General features: G+C 46.3%; 1 protein-coding gene across 5 annotated transcripts in view; it reads left to right on the plus strand.

The window, feature by feature from the left end:
• FYB1 (FYN binding protein 1) overlaps window positions 1-19,288 on the plus strand; it is a 226,512-nt gene that overhangs the window by 134,216 nt on the left and 73,008 nt on the right. For all 5 annotated transcript variants that reach the window (XM_068250375.1, XM_068250408.1, XM_068250401.1 and 2 more), the window contains exon 4: window positions 14,087-14,130. In XM_068250375.1, the coding sequence (XP_068106476.1) occupies window positions 14,087-14,130 (44 nt within the window). The remainder of the gene's footprint in view (window positions 1-14,086; window positions 14,131-19,288) is intronic.

Raw genomic sequence — 19,288 nt, forward strand, 5'->3', positions numbered from 1 at the left:
TTGCTGTCGCTAGTCCGCGTACTCACGCGGACTAGTGACAGCTGCGGCAGAGTTGCGGCGGCGACTGTCGCCAGGCGATTGAACATTTCAATCGCCTGGCGACATCAGCGACGGGCGACAGTTCGGGGTGCGCGCCCGTTCAACGGCCCATACTCACGGGCGACCTGTCGCTGCAACACGCGCGCGCCGCGTGTTGCGGCGACAATTGTAGCCCGTGAGTATGGGCCATTAGACTTCACCCTCCATGAACCTACAAACCACCAGACTGCACCGCAAGTGTGCTGGATGTCCCAGCTTTCACTTCTCCCTTACCTATCGCACGTAGCTACAGGTGCCACTTAGTACTGAGGGTATGTCTGGCTACCTAATACTAAGTAGCTAGAGGTATTACCAAGTATTAGGTAGCTAGAGGACCCTTAGTATTCAGTAGCTAGTAGTGACCCTGACTGAAGGGAAATCTTGTCAGTGAAATGTTGAGAGCTGGTGAGTAACCTCATTTACATTAATCAGGACTCTACATAGGGAAGGTGGGAGGCACTTAGGGATTGAGCCGACTTTCCATCATCAGGCACCTGTAGGCATGTGCCTACAGTGCTTTATGGTAATACCGGCCTTCACTATGGCTGACAGCACTGTATGCCTGGGACTGTTCTAGCGCACGTTATTGTGTGGTCTGTATGGCTGTGTTGATTTGAAGTGACAACAGCGCTGTTGCTTTTTAGCCTCGCTGTTTTTGATACATGATTACGCATCTGATCATTTTTTGTCAATAAAAGTCTGCTTCGATTTGTACACTACTCCTGTATTAACCAGCCGTGTTTTGTTAGTTTTTTAGACTCCAGTTCGGGGCAGGTACCCTAGCAGAGTTCCCCAACCCTATCCTCAAGGCCCACCAATAGTCAGAGCCGGAACAAGGTCCTCCAACACCCAAGGCTGAGACATCAAAGTCCATCCCCCATCCCTCCCACCCCAGCCGGCCCTTCACACACTGATTGCTATTAGACAAAGGGGCGTCCCAGGATCCCCAACACCTTAATCTCTAGTTTACAATCGCTAGGGTTTGCTAAATAACATAGGAATCGCGGTAGGTTATTTCCACTACCGCGATTCGTTTTTGCCTCAAACGTGATCACGGCGCGGAACTATATTTGCCGCGATTTTGCTATGCACTACAGCAAAGCAAAATCGTGAACGCAATCGCCGGAACTTTCCTGCACTTTGCTATTCAGCAATCACTAGCGTTCAGTGTAAACGATAGCGATTGCTAGTGGAAAAGGGCCCTGACCCTGCTCTCACTAACAGTCAGCAGCCAGAAGAGAATTAATGCAAAATGACCACTGCAACTGTTTTTGATAGGGGGTGGGGGGTCCAGGAGGGCGTACGAGAGAGAACGGCGCTGGAGACTTGGGCGCAGGATACAGCCGGTACATGGCTGATCCTGCTGCCGCACAACTCCCGGCCGTATTAAATACTATTCCCCCTCCAGGTCGCCATGGATGGTAGGGAATGAAATAATTTGGCTTCCAGCAATTGCTGGAAGCCGAATTATTATGTTTTAAAAGTAACTTCAACTCCTTCTGACGGCGCTGAAATTACTCCCTGTGTCTGCTATAGCCATAATTCCTATTACGGCCTATGGTGGCGCCGGCTGCGCTCAAATCTCCTGTTCACCAGGAGGGGGTGCTAGCTGATTGGCTGCCATGTGTCTGCTGTCTGTGAGGTAAGGGGTCAAAGTTTAGGTCAATGAGAATGTATAGGTGGCAAATTGAACACACCAAAGACACTTGAGGATTTGTATCAGCTGTAACAAAGATATGTTTTTCTTTAAAGGTTATTATGCAGTTGCGTATCTTTTAGCGCCCAGAGGAAGTTCTGGGTTCAGGTCCACTTTAAAGTCAATGGGAACTGAAAAAAACAACAACCAGATACATAACTAAGGAGAGGGAAGGCTCTCGGTCCTATAGAGCTTTCCCGCTCCTCATCCGGTCCCCGTGTTCCAGCGCTAGCTCCACCAGTAGCAGTATTCAACCAAATTGGTCAAATATTGCTTTCTGCCACCGAAGGAGGCTTCGGAAGTCTTTGGGAGCCCGAGTGCTCCCAAAGATGGGCCGCTTAATACTGCGCATGCATGTACCGCGCATTCGCAGTACAGAGCCGCCTGTCTTCAGGACTCGCCTCCTGAAGACTTCCAAAGTTCCCCACGGCGGGGGATTCAAAAGGGGGAGCTGCCGCCTTAAAGAGGGTGCCATGAGAGGAACTGGAAGGCTCTACAGGACCCAGAGCTTTCCCTCTCCTTAGGTAAGTATCTGGCTGATTTTTTTTTTGATTTTTTTTTACAATTCCCATTGACTTTAACATACCTAGCAATTTGGGTGACAATAGCATGTATAGGGGCTATGCTAATAACTAGTATGAAATTACACAAAATTATGCGTAATTGCAAACATTACAGTTCCTGATTACGTTTACAAACGAAATTAAGATTTTTTTCAGAAATGTTGCATTATGATTTCCCTTGCTAATTACAAATTATGATGTGACATTATAATTATGTGCAATGTGTGCAATGTGTGCTCATATAATTATGTGCAATGTGTGCTCATCAGGAAAGTTGTACTGTGACCTATAGCACCTTCAGTAAAAAAAAAAAATGATTGGAAGAATTGTGGAAGTTCAGAGTGAGGTAAAATATTTACAGCAAGTGCTCAGTGTTAGCAGGGCGCTGCTACTGAGCTTGTCCCCAGCACTGCACTATGGTGAAGCAACGTGTGAAGCAATCTCTCGACAGGCGGCTTCTAACCATCACGACAAAGAGGATATCCATAAATAGAGTAGACGAGCAGACGTTTATTTCTTGTAAATTGTAGATAGGATGCAACATACCTCCATTACTGGGGATTTTCCCGGTAGGGAAGAGGGCAGAATTGCGCTATTCAGTGGACAGGAACTCATGTACTAAACTAGGAATGAGGAAGAAGAGATGAGCTGCATGTATTGCCATGAAATTAGTTTTGCAGGAAATGAGTGTGTGTGTGTGTGTGTGTTTGTGTGGTGGTGGTGGGGGGGCCTTTTCGTCCTCTACAAAAGTCCTGCTGATTGTCCATGACTAAGGTATGGAACCCACTAGAGCGATTTTCTGAGCATTTAGGGAGCAATACAAATTGCTAGCGATTTCCCTAAACGCTCAGCTAATGTTAATGGATGAGCCAAATTCCGCTGAAGCGATTACGATTACCAAAATCACAAATGCAGGACATGCAGCATTTTTAGCGATTAGCATTATCATTTCTGCAATGTAAAGTATATAAACGCTGGCATAATCGCTCGTCAAAACCTACACAGTCCAATTTTGCTATAGTTTGTACATTACTGTACGCTGTAAAAAAGTTTAAATTAATTGAAAGGACCGATCAGAATTAAAAACGCTAATCGCTAATCGCTACACAATTGCTGGCAAAAAGCTGCCACTTTTTAAAAAAAGCTACCAAAATCACTCATGAAATGCTTACAAACCTCTCATACAAAACGCTAGCGATTAGCGATTTGTAGTGGGTTCCAGGCCTTACCTGTATTCCTTTTTGTATTCCTTTGCCTAATCGAGTTTCGGTTGCAATTACGTTTAATTTTGCATAATTTACGCATAATTTTCATGTAATTTTGTGCCGACTTTAGCGGTGAATAGCAAATCCTCCATACAAGCTACTGCCACCAAAATTTCTAACTATGTTAAGAAGAATAGTGGGAACATGTCAACATTTTTTATCAAAAACATCTTGTAGTTTTTAATCTCTTGCCGACCGATCCACACCGATTGGCGTGAACGCGGCGGCAGCCCCAGGACCGCTCCACACCAATTGGCGTGAAGTCCTAGGGCATAGTTTTTCAGGAGATCGCGCGCGCCGGTGCGTACGGATCTCCGCTGGAATGAGATCCGTCATCAGTCTCCCAGCGGCAATCGGCATCTATTTACTCTGTACAGCGCTGTAATCTACGGCAGCAATTCCCTGGGCGGCAGGGAAGCGATCCAGTGTCATAGACTGAAGCCTATGATAGCCGATTTGAGTTAAAAAAAATAATTAAAAAAAATAGGAAAATTAATTGTTAAACAAAATAAATAAATATTTGCAAAAAAAATAAACATTGTGGGAGCGATCACAGCCCACCAACAGAAAGCTCTGTTGGTGGGCAGAAAAGGGGGGGGGGGATCACTTGTGTGCTGAGTTGGACGGCCCTGCAGCGAGCCCTTAAAGCTGCAGTGGCCTAATTTGTAAAAAATGGCCTGGTCACTAGGGGGGTGTAAGCCCATGGTCCTTAAGTTGTTTAAAAAAATGATTTTAAAAATGCAAAGAAAAAATATTTTTTAAACTGTTATTTTTCTGAGTTTAAAAACCATTTTTCCTTTGCATTTTTACAATGATTTTCTTAAAAACTACAAGGTCGTTTTGATAATATTTTGACTTGTACCCATAATTCTCCTTAATATACAGTATGTAGCAATTTTTGTGGCAATAGCTCATATGGGAGCTTTGCTATTCCCCGCTACTAAAGTCAGCACAAGATTATGCAAAAATTACGAGAAATTGACACGAAATTACAAATGATTACAATTACAGATGAAATTAATGAAGATTTTTCCCGAAATTTCACATTACGAATTTGCAATATCATTGCGAAATTACACCTATGTGAATTTTGTGCTCATCACCAGTAAAGGCTGCCTAAAGCTCCATACACATGCTCAATGGACGTCTTTTACCGTGAGTGAGAATCAAACGTTTTGGGAAAATTGAACGATAGTCTTCATGTGTAGATATGCGGACGACTGAGCCAGAAAAGAGATAATAAATGCCAAAGGACAGATAACAAGAAGTTGAATCGTTCCGGTTGTCAGATTGATTTTCGAAACGACAGGGAAAAAGTCGGGGAAAAGTCGTTTGATAAATGCAATGTGTACAGAAATCTAGTACGATTTTACCTTTAACTATCTCAAAAAAGACCTCTCCTTCACATTAAGCGGATATGCAAATTGTGTTTCTCAGCCAAACAGTCGCTCGTTTTATCGTGCAGTGTGTATATCTGTTGTGTGCACATTAACCACTTGAGGACCTAGGGCTTTCTACCCCTTAAGGACCGGCCACTTTTTTTCCATTTAGACCACTGCAGCTTTCACGGTTTATTGCTCGCTCATACAACCTACCACCTAAATGAATTTTGGCTCCTTTTCTTGTCACTAATAAAGCTTTCTTTTGGTGCTATTTGATTGCTCCTGCGATTTTTACTTTTTATTATATTCATCAAAAAAGACATGAATTTTGGCAAAAAAATGATTTTTTTAACTTTCTGTGCTGACATTTTTCAAATAAAGTAAAATTTCTGTATACATGCAGCGCGAAAAATGTGGACAAACATGTTTTTGATTAAAAAAAACCCATTCAGTGTATATTTATTGGTTTGGGTAAAAGTTATAGCGTTTACAAACTATGGTGCAAAAAGTGAATTTTCCCATTTTCAAGCATCTCTGACTTTTCTGACCCCCTGTCATGTTTCATGAGGGGCTAGAATTCCAGGATAGTATAAATACCCCCCAAATGACCCCATTTTGGAAAGAAGACATCCCAAAGTATTCACTGAGAGGCATAGTGAGTTCATAGAAGATATTATTTTTTGTCACAAGTAAGCGGAAAATGACACTTTGTGAGAAAAAAAAAGAAAAAGTTTCCATTTCTTCTAACTTGCGACAAAAAAAAATGAAATCTGCCACGGACTCACCATGCCCCTCTCTGAATACCTTGAAGGGTCTACTTTCCAAAATGGGGTCATTTGTGGGGTGTGTTTACTGTCCTGACATTTTGGGGGGTGCTAAATTGTAAGCACCCCTGTAAAGCCTAAAGGTGCTCATTGGACTTTGGACCCCTTAACGCAGTTAGGCTGCAAAAAAGTGCCACACATGTGGTATTGCCGTACTCAGGAGAAGTAGTATAATGTGTTTTGGGGTGTATTTTTACACATACCCATGCTGGGTGGGAGAAATATCTCTGTAAATGACAATTTGTTAATTTTTTTTACATACAATTGTCCATTTACAGAGATCTTTCTCCCACTCAGCATGGGTATGTGTAAAAATACACCACAAAACACATTATACTACTTCTCCTGAGTACGGCGATACCACATGTGTGGCACTTTTTTGCACCCTAACTGCGCTAAAGGGCCCAAAGTCCAATGAGTACCTTTAGGATTTCACAGGTCATTTTGAGAAATTTCGTTTCAAGACTACTCCTCACGGTTTAGGGCCCCTAAAATGCCAGGGCAGTATAGGAACCCCACAAATGACCCCATTTTAGAAAGAAGACACCCCAAGGTATTCCGTTAGGAGTATGGTGAGTTCATAGAAGATTTTATTTTTTGTCAAAAGTTAGCGGAAAATGACACTTTGTGAAAAAACACAATTAAAATCAATTTCCGCTAACTTGTGACAAAAAATAAAATCTTCTATGAACTCGCCATACTACTAACGGAATACCTTGGGGTGTCTTCTTTCTAAAATGGGGTCATTTGTGGGGTTCCTATACTGCCCTGGCATTTTAGGGCCCCTAAACCGTGAGGAGTAGTCTTGAAACGAAATTTCTCAAAATGACCTGTGAAATCCTAAAGGTACTCATTGGACTTTGGGCCCTTTAGCGCAGTTAGGGTGCAAAAAAGTGCCACACATGTGGTATCGCCATACTCGGGAGAAGTAGTACAATGTGTTTTGGGGTGTATTTTTACACATACCCATGCTGGGTGGGAGAAATACCTCTGTAAATGGACAATTGTGTGTAAAAAAATCAAAAGATTGTCATTTACAGAGGTATTTCTCCCACCCAGCATGGGTATGTGTAAAAATACACCCCAAAACACATTATACTACTTCTCCCGAGTACGGCGATACCACATGTGTGGCACTTTTTTGCACCCTAACTGCACTAAGGGGCCCAAAGTCCAATGAGTACCTTTAGGATTTCACAGGTCATTTTTGTTTCAAGACTACTCCTCGCGGTTTAGGGCCCCTAAAATGCCAGGGCAGTATAGGAACCCCACTAATGACCCCATTTTAGAAAGAAGACACCCCAAGGTATTCCGTTAGGAGTATGGTGAGTTCATAGAAGTTTTTTTATTTTTTTGTCACAAGTTAGCGGAAATTGATTTTAATAGTTTTTTTTCACAAAGTGTCATTTTCCGCTAACTTGTGACAAAAAATAAAATCTTCTATGAACTCACCATACTCCGTACGGAATACCTTTGGGTGTCTTCTTTCTAGAATGGGGTCATTTGTGGGGTTCCTATACTGCCCTGGCATTTTAGGGGCCCTAAACCGTGAGGAGTAGTCTTGAAACCAAATGTCGCAAAATGACCTGTGAAATCCTAAAGGTACTCATTGGACTTTGGGCCCCTTAGCGTACTTAGGGTGTAAAAAAGTGCCACACATGTGGTACCGCCGTACTCAGGAGAAGTAGTATAATGCGTTTTGGGGTGTATTTTTACACATACCCATGCTAAGTGGGAGAAATATCTCTGTAAATGACAATTGTTTGATTTTTTTACACACAATTGTCCATTTACATAGAAATTTCTCCCACCCAGCATGGGTATGTGTAAAAATACACCCCAAAACACATTATACTACTTTTCCTGAGTACGGCGGTACCACATGTGTGACACTTTTTTGCAGCCTAGGTGCGCTAAGGGGCCCAACGTCCTATTCACAGATCATTTTGAAGCATTTGTTTTCTAGACTACTCCTCGCGGTTTAGGGCCCCTAAAATGCCAGGGCAGTATAGGAACCCCACAAGTGACCCCATTTTAGAAAGAAGACACCCCAAGGTATTCCGTTAGGTGTATGGCGAGTTCATAGAAGATTTTATTTTTTGTCACAAGTTAGTGAAAAATGACACTTTGTGAAAAAAAACCAATAAAAATTAATTTCCGCTAACTTTTGACAAAAAATAAAATCTTCTATGAACTCGTCATACACCTAACAGAATACCTTGGGGTGTCTTTTTTTCTAAAATGGGGTCACTTGTGGGGTTCCTAATACCGCCCTGGCATTTTACAGGCCCAAAACCGTGAGTAGTCTGGAAACCAAATGTCTCAAAATGACTGTTCAGGGGTATAAGCATCTGCAAATTTTGATGACAGGTGGTCTATGAGGGGGCGAATTTTGTGGAACCGGTCATAAGCAGGGTGGCCTTTTAGATGACAGGTTGTATTGGGCCTGATCTGATGGATAGGAGTGCTAGGGGGGTGACAGGAGGTGATTGATGGGTGTCTCAGGGGGTGGTTAGAGGGGAAAATAGATGCAATCAATGCACTGGGGAGGTGATCGGAAGGGGGTCTGAGGGGGATCTGAGGGTTTGGCCGAGTGATCAGGAGCCCACACGGGGCAAATTGGGGCCTGATCTGATGGGTAGGTGTGCTAGGGGGTGACAGGAGGTGATTGATGGGTGTCTCAAGGTGTGATTAGAGGGGGGAATAGATGCAAGCAATGCACTGGCGAGGTGATCAGGGCTGGGGTCTGAGGGCATTCTGAGGGTGTGGGCGGGTGATTGAGTGCCCTAGGGGCAGATAGGGGTCTAATCTGATAGGTAGCAGTGACAGGGGGTGATTGATGGGTAATTAGTGGGTGTTTAGGGTAGAGAATAGATGGAAACACTGCGCTTGGGTGGTGATCTGATGTCGGATCTGCGGGCGATCTATTGGTGTGGGTGGGTGATCAGTTTGCCCGCAAGGGGCAGGTTAGGGGCTGATTGATGGGTGGCAGTGACAGCGGGTGATTGATGGGTGGCAGTGACAGGGGGTGATTGATGGGTGGCAGTGACAGGGGGTGATTGATGGGTGATAGGTGATTGGCAGGTGATTGACAGGTGATCAGTGGGTTATTACAGGGAAGGACAGATGTAAATATTGCACTGGCGAATTGATAATGGGGGATCTGAGGGCAATCTGAGCGTGTAGGCCGGTAATTGGGTGCCCGCAAGGGGCAGATTAGGGTCTGATCTGATGGGTAACAGTGACAGGTGGTGATAGGGGGTGATTGATGGGTAATTAGTGGGTGTTTAGAGGAGAGAATAGATGTAAACGCTACGCTTGTGTGGTGATCTGATGTCGGATCTGCGGGCGATCTATTGGTGTGGGTGGGTGATCAGATTGCCCGCAAGGGGCAGGTTAGGGGCTGATTGTTGGGTGGCAGTGACAGGGGGTGATTGATGGGTGATAGGTGATTGGCAGGTGATTGACAGGTGATCAGTGGGTTATTACAGGGAAGGACAGATGTAATTAATGCACTGGCGAATTGATAAGGGGGGGGTCTGAGGGCAATCTGAGCGTGTGGGCGGGTGATTGGGTGCCCGCAAGGGGCAGATTAGGGTCTGATCTGATAGGTAAAAGTGACAGGTGGTGATAGGGGGTGATTGATGGGTGATTGATGGGTAATTAGTGGGTGTTTAGAGGAGAGAATAGATGTAAACAATGGATTTGGGAGGTGATCTGATGTCGGATCTGTGGGCGATCTATTGGTGTGGGGGGGGTGATCAGATTGCCCGCAAGGGGCAGGTTAGGGGCTGATTGATGGGTGGCAGTGACAGGGGGTGATTGACGGGTGATTGACGGGTGATTGACAGGTGATTGACAGGTGATCAGGGGGATAGATGCATACAGTAAACAGGGGGGGTGGTCTGGGGGGGGGGGTCTGGGGAGAATCTGAGGGGTGGGGGGTGATCAGGAGGGGGCAGGGAGCAGGGGGGGGGATAAAAAAAAAATAGCGTTGACAGATAGTGACAGGGAGTGATTGATGGGTGATTAGGGGGGTGATTGGGTGCAAACAGGGGTCTGGGGGGTGGGCAGGGGGGGGTCTGATGGGTGCTGTGGGCGATCTGGGGCAGGGGGGGGAGAAATCAGTGTGCTTGGGTGCAGACTAGGGTGGCTGCAGCCTGCCCTGGTGGTCCCTCGGACACTGGGACCACCAGGGCAGGAGGCAGCCTGTATAATACACTTTGTAAACATTACAAAGTGTATTATACACTTTGTATGCAGCGATCGCGGGGTTAGCATCCCGCCGGCACTTCCGTATAGCCGGCGGGATGTTGCGGCGGGCGAGCGGTGACAGGCGCCGGCGGAGGATCGCGTCACGGATGACGCGATCGCTCCGCCCATGCCCTTAGAAGGACCGCCGCCTCTGTGGGTGAGCCGGTCCTTCAGGGCTCCACTTCCCGGCCGCCGCTGTGCGTTAGGCGGTCGGGAAGTGGTTAAGATGTATCTTGCCGACATTTAAAGTCCTTTAAATTCGTCTTGTCGTGTTTACTGAGCGAGTTTTTTTGAGCGTGTGTATAGGGTTTAAAGAGAATCTGTACTCTAAAATTCTTACAATAAAAAGCATACCATTCTATTCATTATGTTCTCCTGGGCCCCTCTGTGCTGTTTCTGCCACTCCCTGCTGCAATCCTGGCTTGTAATTGCCAGTTTTAGGCAGTGTTTACAAACAAAATACATGGCTGCTAACCAGCATGGGATAGGCTGAGAGGAGAGCTTGGAGAGGAGAGCAAGCAGTGCTGCACATTCCACACATTCCAGCCTGAGCCCGACAGAGCCGACAGAGGAAAGAAGATAAGATTCATTACAGAGACAGTGCAACTAGAAAAGGCTGCAGTAAGCCAGAGCACATTAAAACAGGTATATATACTTATAGGATAGAAGAAAAAAGGCTCAACATTTTGTTACAGAGTCTCTTTAAGGTCCTGGGCACACTGGTGCATTGCTGAGAAAGTTTTGCAAACGTTTATCAGTGTGCGATAAGCAGGGACATCAGAAAATAAGGGCTCTGCCTCTGACACAGGAGACCTGGGTTCAAATCTCGGCTCTTCCTGTTCAGTAAGCCAGTAATTCAGTAAGGAGCTCTTTGGGCAAGACTCCCTAACACTGCTACTGCCTACTGAGTGCGCTCATTTTGCTGCATGTGCGTTTGTGCGTTTTTAGTGCGTTTTCCATGCGGTTTCTGTGCAATTGCATTTTTGTTCCGCACATGTGTTTTGCATGAGTTTTAATGTGTTTGCGGTTTGCATATATACATCGCATATGTATTTTTTATGCGTTTTGCATTCTTTTTATGCATTTTATGCAAATCACTAGGAAATCAGCAGGAAGCAGAAATACATCATCATACTTGGTTTAAAAAAAAACGCATACAAAACGCACAAAAAAAACGCACTAAAACGCAATACTTCTGCGTCACCATTGACTTTCATTATGTGCGTTTTAGATGCGTTTTGGAAAAATATGCAGCAAGACTAGCGTTTTTAAAAACGCACATGGCAGAACGCAAACCTATGCGTTTTTTCATGCTGCCCATTGACTTGCATTATGTGTGTTTTCCCTGCATTTTCCACAATGCTAACGTTTCTGCCTAGTGTGTTCCTATCCTCAGAGTTCATGCTGCATTTCCACTTGTGCGGTGCGAATCGCCGCGGTAAAAATTCGCATGCGGATGCGAAATTCGCATGCGGTTCCATGCGAATTTCCATGCAAATTCGCACGCGAATTCGCATGGATGACGATGTATGCGAATTTAACCACGGCACTGCTGGTGTGCTTTTCCATTGTATCTATGCGAATTCGCATGAAAATTCGCATGAAAATTCGCATACCCAAACCTCATGCGAATTTCCTATTAAATCCATTGCATGCGATTCGCATAGCGGTATGCGGTATGCGAATTCTGATGGCTCTGCCATGCGAATTTTTTCTGCACAGTAAAACGCAAAGGAATCCTGACAAGTGGAAACAGTCCCATTCACTTGTATTGCTATGCGAATTTGCATGCGTAAAACGCATGCGAATTCGCGATAGTGGAAATGAGCCCTAAAGAGAGTCTGAAGCGAGAATAAATCTCGCTTCAGACCTCATAAATAGCAGGGGCATGTGTGCCCCTGCTAAACCGCCGCTATCCCGCGGCTTAACGGGGGTCCCTGATCCCCCAAACCCCCTCGGTGCAGAGGGGGAGCGCTTCCTGGTTGGGGCAGGGCTAACCGCCGCAGCCCTGCCCCACGCGCGTCTGTCAGCGTGTATCTCCGCCTCTCCCCCGCCCCTCTCAGTCTTTCTTCACTGAGAGGGGCGGGGGAGAGGCGGCGATGCGCCGCTGATAGACGCGACTGGAGGCAGGGCTGCGGTGGTTAGCCCTGCCTCCAGGAGCAACCAAGTCTGCGACCAAGTGTTGCAGTGGGGGGTTTGGGGGTGAAGGGACCCCCGTTTAGCGGCGCGATAGCGGCGGTTTAGCAGGGGCACACGTGCCGCTGCTAACTTTGAGCTCTGAAGCGAGATTTATTCTCGCTTCAGAGTCTCTTTAAGTAAATTCGTATGCAAATTTATGCAGCTTGAAACTGGACCAATCAATTTAAACCTCGGTGGGAGTTGATTGGTCCATTTTCAAGTTGCATACAAATTTACATAATTCTGCATGAACTCGGAAATATTTGAATCTCATTGATCATCCCTAATTTTGAGCGCAATACAGAGCTATCTCATTCAGTATAGTTGAATGGGGTCAGCTCTGCAACAGAGAGCAAAGTAGGTGCCAAGTGTTTGGGCCTTGCAGGGCAATGCAACAGTGTGCCCAGGGGCCAGGCCCTAATTATATTGGTTGGAGATGGCACTCTACCTACAGTAAAAATGTTTTCCGGGTGTCACGCTGCTAAATCCGCTGTTTGTTGCACACACTGCTGAATTCTGTGTTTTGGGGTAACATGCTGCCTAATTGTTATGTGGGGGATATGCCTACCAAATTCTAATGTGGGAAGTGGATGTTAAATGTCTATTTTATTACATCTCATATGGCTTTTTCTGTGGTTACTAGCATTAATTTTTTAACTGCCATTTTAAAGCTCCTCTCTCCCACGTTTAGATTTTTAGCCTATTTGGCAGGCCCTCCTCCCTATGTGGTCTTCTCCGCCTCCATATAGACTCAGTGACTTGTATGCTATACTTATGCCTACATTGTTACATCACTATTTTGCGTACCGTTGTTGAACGCTTTAATGTCCTTGTGTCACATTGTTTGATGCTGTAATGTGTCACCTAACTTGTACAGCGCTGCGTAATACAGTATGTTATTGCATTATAAAGTTTAATAATAAGGGGACTTCATCTAATGTTTTGCTGGCCTAGCTCACTGTCTTAGAATAACACCGTTATTATGTACATTATGTACATTCGGCCCTGCCTATGACCCATCATGGCCACCCCCACTTTCTGTTGCATTATGCAGGAGAACAGAGACGCCAAAAGGATAAAAGGAAGCTAAATGAGCTTAAAAAACCAAATTCTTGGTAAATAGAGGAGGTAGTGGTGGACCCACCTCCTCCAAGTAGACACACAACGACTGTGGTAAAGACAGTCAATATATTTTATTTATGAACTACAAATATGCAACACGTTTCGCAAATTTCATCCCGCTTCATCAGGCAATAACAACGGAGGTGCCTGGCTCTTCTACTGACCACATACATATGCTATTGCTCCGTTGTTATTGCCTGATGAAGCGGGCTCCAACCTGCGAAACGCATTGCATATTTGGAGTTCATAAATAAAATATATTGACTGTCTTTACTACAGTCGTTGTGTGTCTTCTTGGAGGAGGTTAGTCCACCACTACCTCCTCTATTTACCAAGAATTTGTTTTTTTAAGCTCATTTAGCTTCCTTTTATCCTCTTGGCGCCTCTGTTCTCCTGCATAATATTGAGTCCACCCTGGGTGGAGGGTTGAACCCCCATTTTCTCATCTACAGAGAGCGACTTCTTATTCCTGAGTGGGGTCAGGAAAATCTCCCCACCTGCTTTTACAGTGGTTGCCTAATGGTAACCCTGGTTTGTGAGTATTAATATTTACTCTATCTAGTAACCATTTACCAGTACATATTACACTATTGGGGCTCTTGGTGTTCCTTGTTTTTACTTTCTGTTGCATGGTCACATGGTCGCACCTATGAACAATGTGTTATGAGAAATTTAATGGCACTTCAATATAAAATGATCATAAATATTCCTTGTTGTTCCACAGAGGCTTATCCGAGGATGAAAATTACGATGACGTTGTCATTCCTGGTACGTAGTTTAGACATAATTGATTACGTTTCCCTTTATCTGTGCAGTATTTGTGTTCTTTCATAGACAGTCTTCCTAGCCATGATTTATATCAGTGTTTTGGGCTTCACGTCCAAAGCACCAATACCTGTAAGGACTTGTGTACATAGACTTTTGAATTCAGTTTGAGATCAGTTCGGCATCATACTAACCTGGAATTTGAAAGCAGATCATGTACCACTCAACTTCAATCAATTGCCAGTATACTTACCACAAATGTAATGGCTCTCAAGACTAATGTTGGGCGAACATCTAGATGTTCGGGTTCGGGCCGAACAGGCCGAACATGGCCGCGATGTTCGGGTGTTCGACCCGAACTCCGAACATAATGGAAGTCAATGGGGACCCGAACTTTTGTGGTTTGTAAAGCCTCCTTACATGCTACATACCCCAAATTTACAGGGTATGTGCACCTTGGGAGTGGGTACAAGAGGAAAAAAAATTTAGCAAAAAGAGCTTATAGTTTTTGAGAAAATCGATTTTAAAGTTTCAAAGGGAAAACTGTCTTTTAAATGCGGGAAATGTCTGTTTTCTTTGCACAGGTAACATGCTTTTTGTCGGCATGCAGTCATAAATGTAATACATATAAGAGGTTCCAGGAAAAGGGACCGGTAATGCTAACCCAGCAGCAGCACACGTGATGGAACAGGAGGAGGGTGGCGCAGGAGGAGAAGGCCACGCTTTGAGACACAACAACCCAGGCCTTGCATGAGGACAAGAAGCGTGCGGATAGCATGCTTTGTACCACCATGCAGTCATAAATGTAATAAAGATAAGTGGTTCAATAAACAGGGACCACGCGGCAACGCTAACCCAGCAGCAGCACACGTGATGGAACAGGAGGAGGCGCAGGAGGAGAAGGCCACGCTTTGTGAGACACAACAACCCAGGCCTTGCATGAGGACAAAAAGCGTGCGGATAGCATGCTTTGTACCGCCATGTAGTCATAAATGTAATAAAGATAAGAGGTTCCATAAACAGGGACCGGCAACGGTAACCCAGCAGCAGCAGCAGCAGCAGCAGCACACGTGATGGAACAGGAGGAGGCGCAGGAGGAGAAGGCCACGCTTTGTGAGACACAACAACCCAGGCCTTGCATGAGGACAAAAAGCGTGCGGATAGCATGCTTTGTACCGCCATGTAGTCATAAATGTAATAAAGATAAGAGGTTCCATAAACAGGGACCGGCAACGGTAACCCAGCAGCAGCAGCAGCAGCAGCAGCACACGTGATGGAACAGGAGGAGGCGCAGGAGGAGAAGGCCACGCTTTGTGAGACACAACAACCCAGGCCTTGCATGAGGACAAAAAGCGTGCGGATATAGCAGCAATGCTTTTTGCCGCCATGCAGTCATAAATGTAATACAGATGAGAGGTTCAATAAACAGGGACCGGAAACGCTAAACCATCCCAGATGTTCATCGGTCATGTTACTTGGTTGGGGTCCAGGAGTGTTGCGTAGTCGTTTCCAATCCAGGATTGATTCATTTTAATTTGAGTCAGACGGTCTGCATTTTCTGTGGAGAGGCGGATACGCCGATCTGTGATGATGCCTCCGGCAGCACTGAAACAGCGTTCCGACATAACGCTGGCTGCCGGGCAAGCCAGCACCTCTATTGCGTACATTGCCAGTTCGTGCCAGGTGTCTAGCTTCATGCCCGGTTTCAGGTCCAGCGGTGCCAGCCACAAATCCGTCTGTTCCTTTATTCCCCTCCAAATTTCCTCCCCTGTGTGCTGCTTATCCCCAAGGCAGATCAGCTTCAGCAACGCTTGCTGACGCATGCCAACAGCTGTGCTGCACTGCTTCCACGATCCTACTGCTGCTGGTGCTGGGTTAGCATTTCCGGATGAGGTACAGCTTTGAGATGCGTTGGAGGAGAAGGAGTCAGAGAGGTAGGTGCTGCTGTTGTTATCCAGCTGTTTGCGGCGTGGGCAACACCCGCGCCGTAGCAGGTGAGGAATCGCTGCCAGGCTCCACAAGGTTCACCCAGTGCGCGGTAAGGGAGATGTATCGACCCTGGCCGAACGCACTCGTCCAGGTGTCAGTGGTGAGGTGAACCTTGCAGGCAACGGCATTCTTCAAGCTTCGGGTTATTTAGCTGACCACGTGCTCATGCAACTCAGGCACTGCAGAGCGCGCAAAGTGGTAGCGGCTGGGAACCACGTAACGTGGGATGGCCACTGACATCATGCCCTTGAAGCTGTTTGTCTCCACCACTCGATATGGCAGCATTTCGCAGGCCAGAAGCTTGGCTATGCTGGCTGGCTGTTACTGCCACGGCCCGGGGGTCATTTGCTGGCAATTTCCTCTTGTGCTCAAACATCTCAGAGACAGACAACTCAACCGTAGCGCTGCACACCGAAGGGCTGTTGGTTGTTGTGTTTGATGAACACTGGGAGACCTCAAGAGCACTAGTCCGGAAAGTGACAGTGTCAGCATCGTCTGATGTTTGTGAATGTTGTGAACCACGCAATGGCTGGGCTACTGCTGCTGCTGAGGCGGGTCTGGTGGTGAGTCTGGTGAACCCAAGGGAGGCAGTGTTGCTGGTGGTACCCTGTCCTGCCGCGTTTGCCCACAGAGTGGGATGTTTGGATAGAATGTGGCGGCTCATGCTGGTGGTGGAGAGGTTGTTAATACTTTTCCCCCTGCTCAGGCGGGTCTTGCACACCTTGCAAATCGCCATGGTAACATCCTCAGTGCAGTCTTCAAAGAAAGCCCAGACTTTAACTGGCTGAGGACTCGGACCTCGTGCGTGATGTGCTGGTGCTGCTTAACCCACTGCTGGACGCTTGAGAGGTCATCCAAGTAATTATCTGGTCCTGTTCTTTTGGATCTGTGAGGGTTGTTGTCCTGGACAACATGGGCAGTATTGAGTGGGTTTTCTTGGGTGCTCCCCTGTGGCCTGTACGTGAACCGTCAGGGGAAACACCTCTTCCCTTGCCCCTCCCTCTTTCACCGGATTTCTTCCTCATTTCACTTATCCTTAAAGTACACGCTGACTGGCAGCAGTACAGTGGCAGTACAGAAATGCTATACAGTGGTGGGTGAGCGGTGTACCACTATTGTCAGCAGTGACACAGAGCACAATGCTATACAGTGGCGGGTGAGCGGTGTACTACTGTTCCCAGCAGACACAGAGTGGAAGTAAACACAATGCTATATAGTGTGGCTGAGCCGTGTACACAGAGTGGCATTAAACACAATGCTATATAGTCTGCTATATAGTCACCCCGAACAGGGTGATGTTCTGCAGAACCCGAACAGTGGCAAACACTGTTCGCCCAACACTACTGGGAGGGAACGCAGATTTTAGTACCTAAACACACGATACAACATGTTTTCCGGGGTCGGACTCTGAGGCACATACAGATGGTCCCGATCATCATCCTCATCATACAACTCTTCTCCTGAGTCTGACCCACCCACCACCTCTGCCACCCCAACATCCCCAGACACAGACCCCTCATCGTCCTCAACATTAACTTGGGATGCTGGCCTGAGCCAGACCTCCTCCTCCACATCAGGCCCCATCATCTCCTCAATGGCAGCCCTCATTAATCGCTCTGGCGACGGACTGATGGACACAACGTTCTCCTCCGGGGAGGGCTGCTGCTGACCACTGGCTGCTGGGGTGGATGTTATAGCTTGCGTGGGGCGTTGGCTGTTGCTGTTGTTGGGAGTGCTGCTCACAGCGGAGGTCTCTGGGGAACTCATGTTGAGCTCATATAGTGGTTGACGGTGAGTGGAGTATTACTGATCCCAGCAATATACACACTGACTGGCAGAGTACGCAATGCTATATAGTGTGGCTGAGCGGTGTACACAGAGTGGCAGTAAACACAATGCTATATAGTCTGGCTGAGCGAGCGGTGTACTACTGTTCCCAGCAGAATCAGAGTGGCAGTAAACAATGGTATATAGTCTGGCTGAGCGGTGTACACAGAGTGTCAGTAAACAATGGTATATAGTCTGGCTGAGCAAGCGGTGTACTACTGTTCCCAGCAGAATCAGAGTGGCAGTAAACAATGGTATATAGTCTGGCTGAGCGGTGTACACAGAGTGTCAGTAAACAATGGTATATAGTCTGGCTGAGCGGTGTACACACAATGCTATATAGTCTGCTATATAGTGTCAGTAAACAATGGTATATAGTCTGGCTGAGCGAGCGGTGTACTACTGTTCCCAGCAGAATCAGAGTGGCAGTAAACAATGGTATATAGTCTGGCTGAGCGGTGTACACAGAGTGTCAGTAAACAATGGTATATAGTCTGGCTGAGCGAGCGGTGTACTACTGTTCCCAGCAGAATCAGAGTGGCAGTAAACAATGGTATATAGTCTGGCTGAGCGGTGTACACAGAGTGTCAGTAAACAATGGTATATAGTCTGGCTGAGCGAGCGGTGTACTACTGTTCCCAGCAGAATCAGAGTGGCAGTAAACAATGGTATATAGTCTGGCTGAGCGGTGTACACAGAGTGTCAGTAAACAATGGTATATAGTCTGGCTGAGCGGTGTACACACAATGCTATATAGTCTGCTATATAGTGTCAGTAAACAATGGTATATAGTCTGGCTGAGCGAGCGGTGTACTACTGTTCCCAGCAGAATCAGAGTGGCAGTAAACAATGGTATATAGTCTGGCTGAGCGGTGTACACAGAGTGTCAGTAAACAATGGTATATAGTCTGGCTGAGCGAGCGGTGTACTACTGTTCCCAGCAGAATCAGAGTGGCAGTAAACAATGGTATATAGTCTGGCTGAGCGGTGTACACAGAGTGTCAGTAAACAATGGTATATAGTCTGGCTGAGCGGTGTACACAGAGTGTCAGTAAACAATGGTATATAGTCTGGCTGAGCGGTGTACACAGAGTGGCAGTAAACACAATGCTATATACTCTGGCTGAGCGAGCGGTGTACTACTGTTCCCAGCAGACACAGAACAGTAAACAGAATGCTATATAGTGTGGCTGAGCGAGCGGTGTACCACTATTCCCAGCAGACACAGAACAGTAAACAGAATGCTATATAGTGTGGCTGAGCGAGCGGTGTACCACTATTCCCAGCAGACACAGAACAGTAAACAGAATGCTATATAGTGTGGCTGAGCGAGCGGTGTACCACT

The sequence above is a fragment of the Hyperolius riggenbachi genome, chromosome 1 (assembly GCF_040937935.1).
Source record: "Hyperolius riggenbachi isolate aHypRig1 chromosome 1, aHypRig1.pri, whole genome shotgun sequence".
NCBI lineage: Eukaryota > Metazoa > Chordata > Amphibia > Anura > Hyperoliidae > Hyperolius > Hyperolius riggenbachi.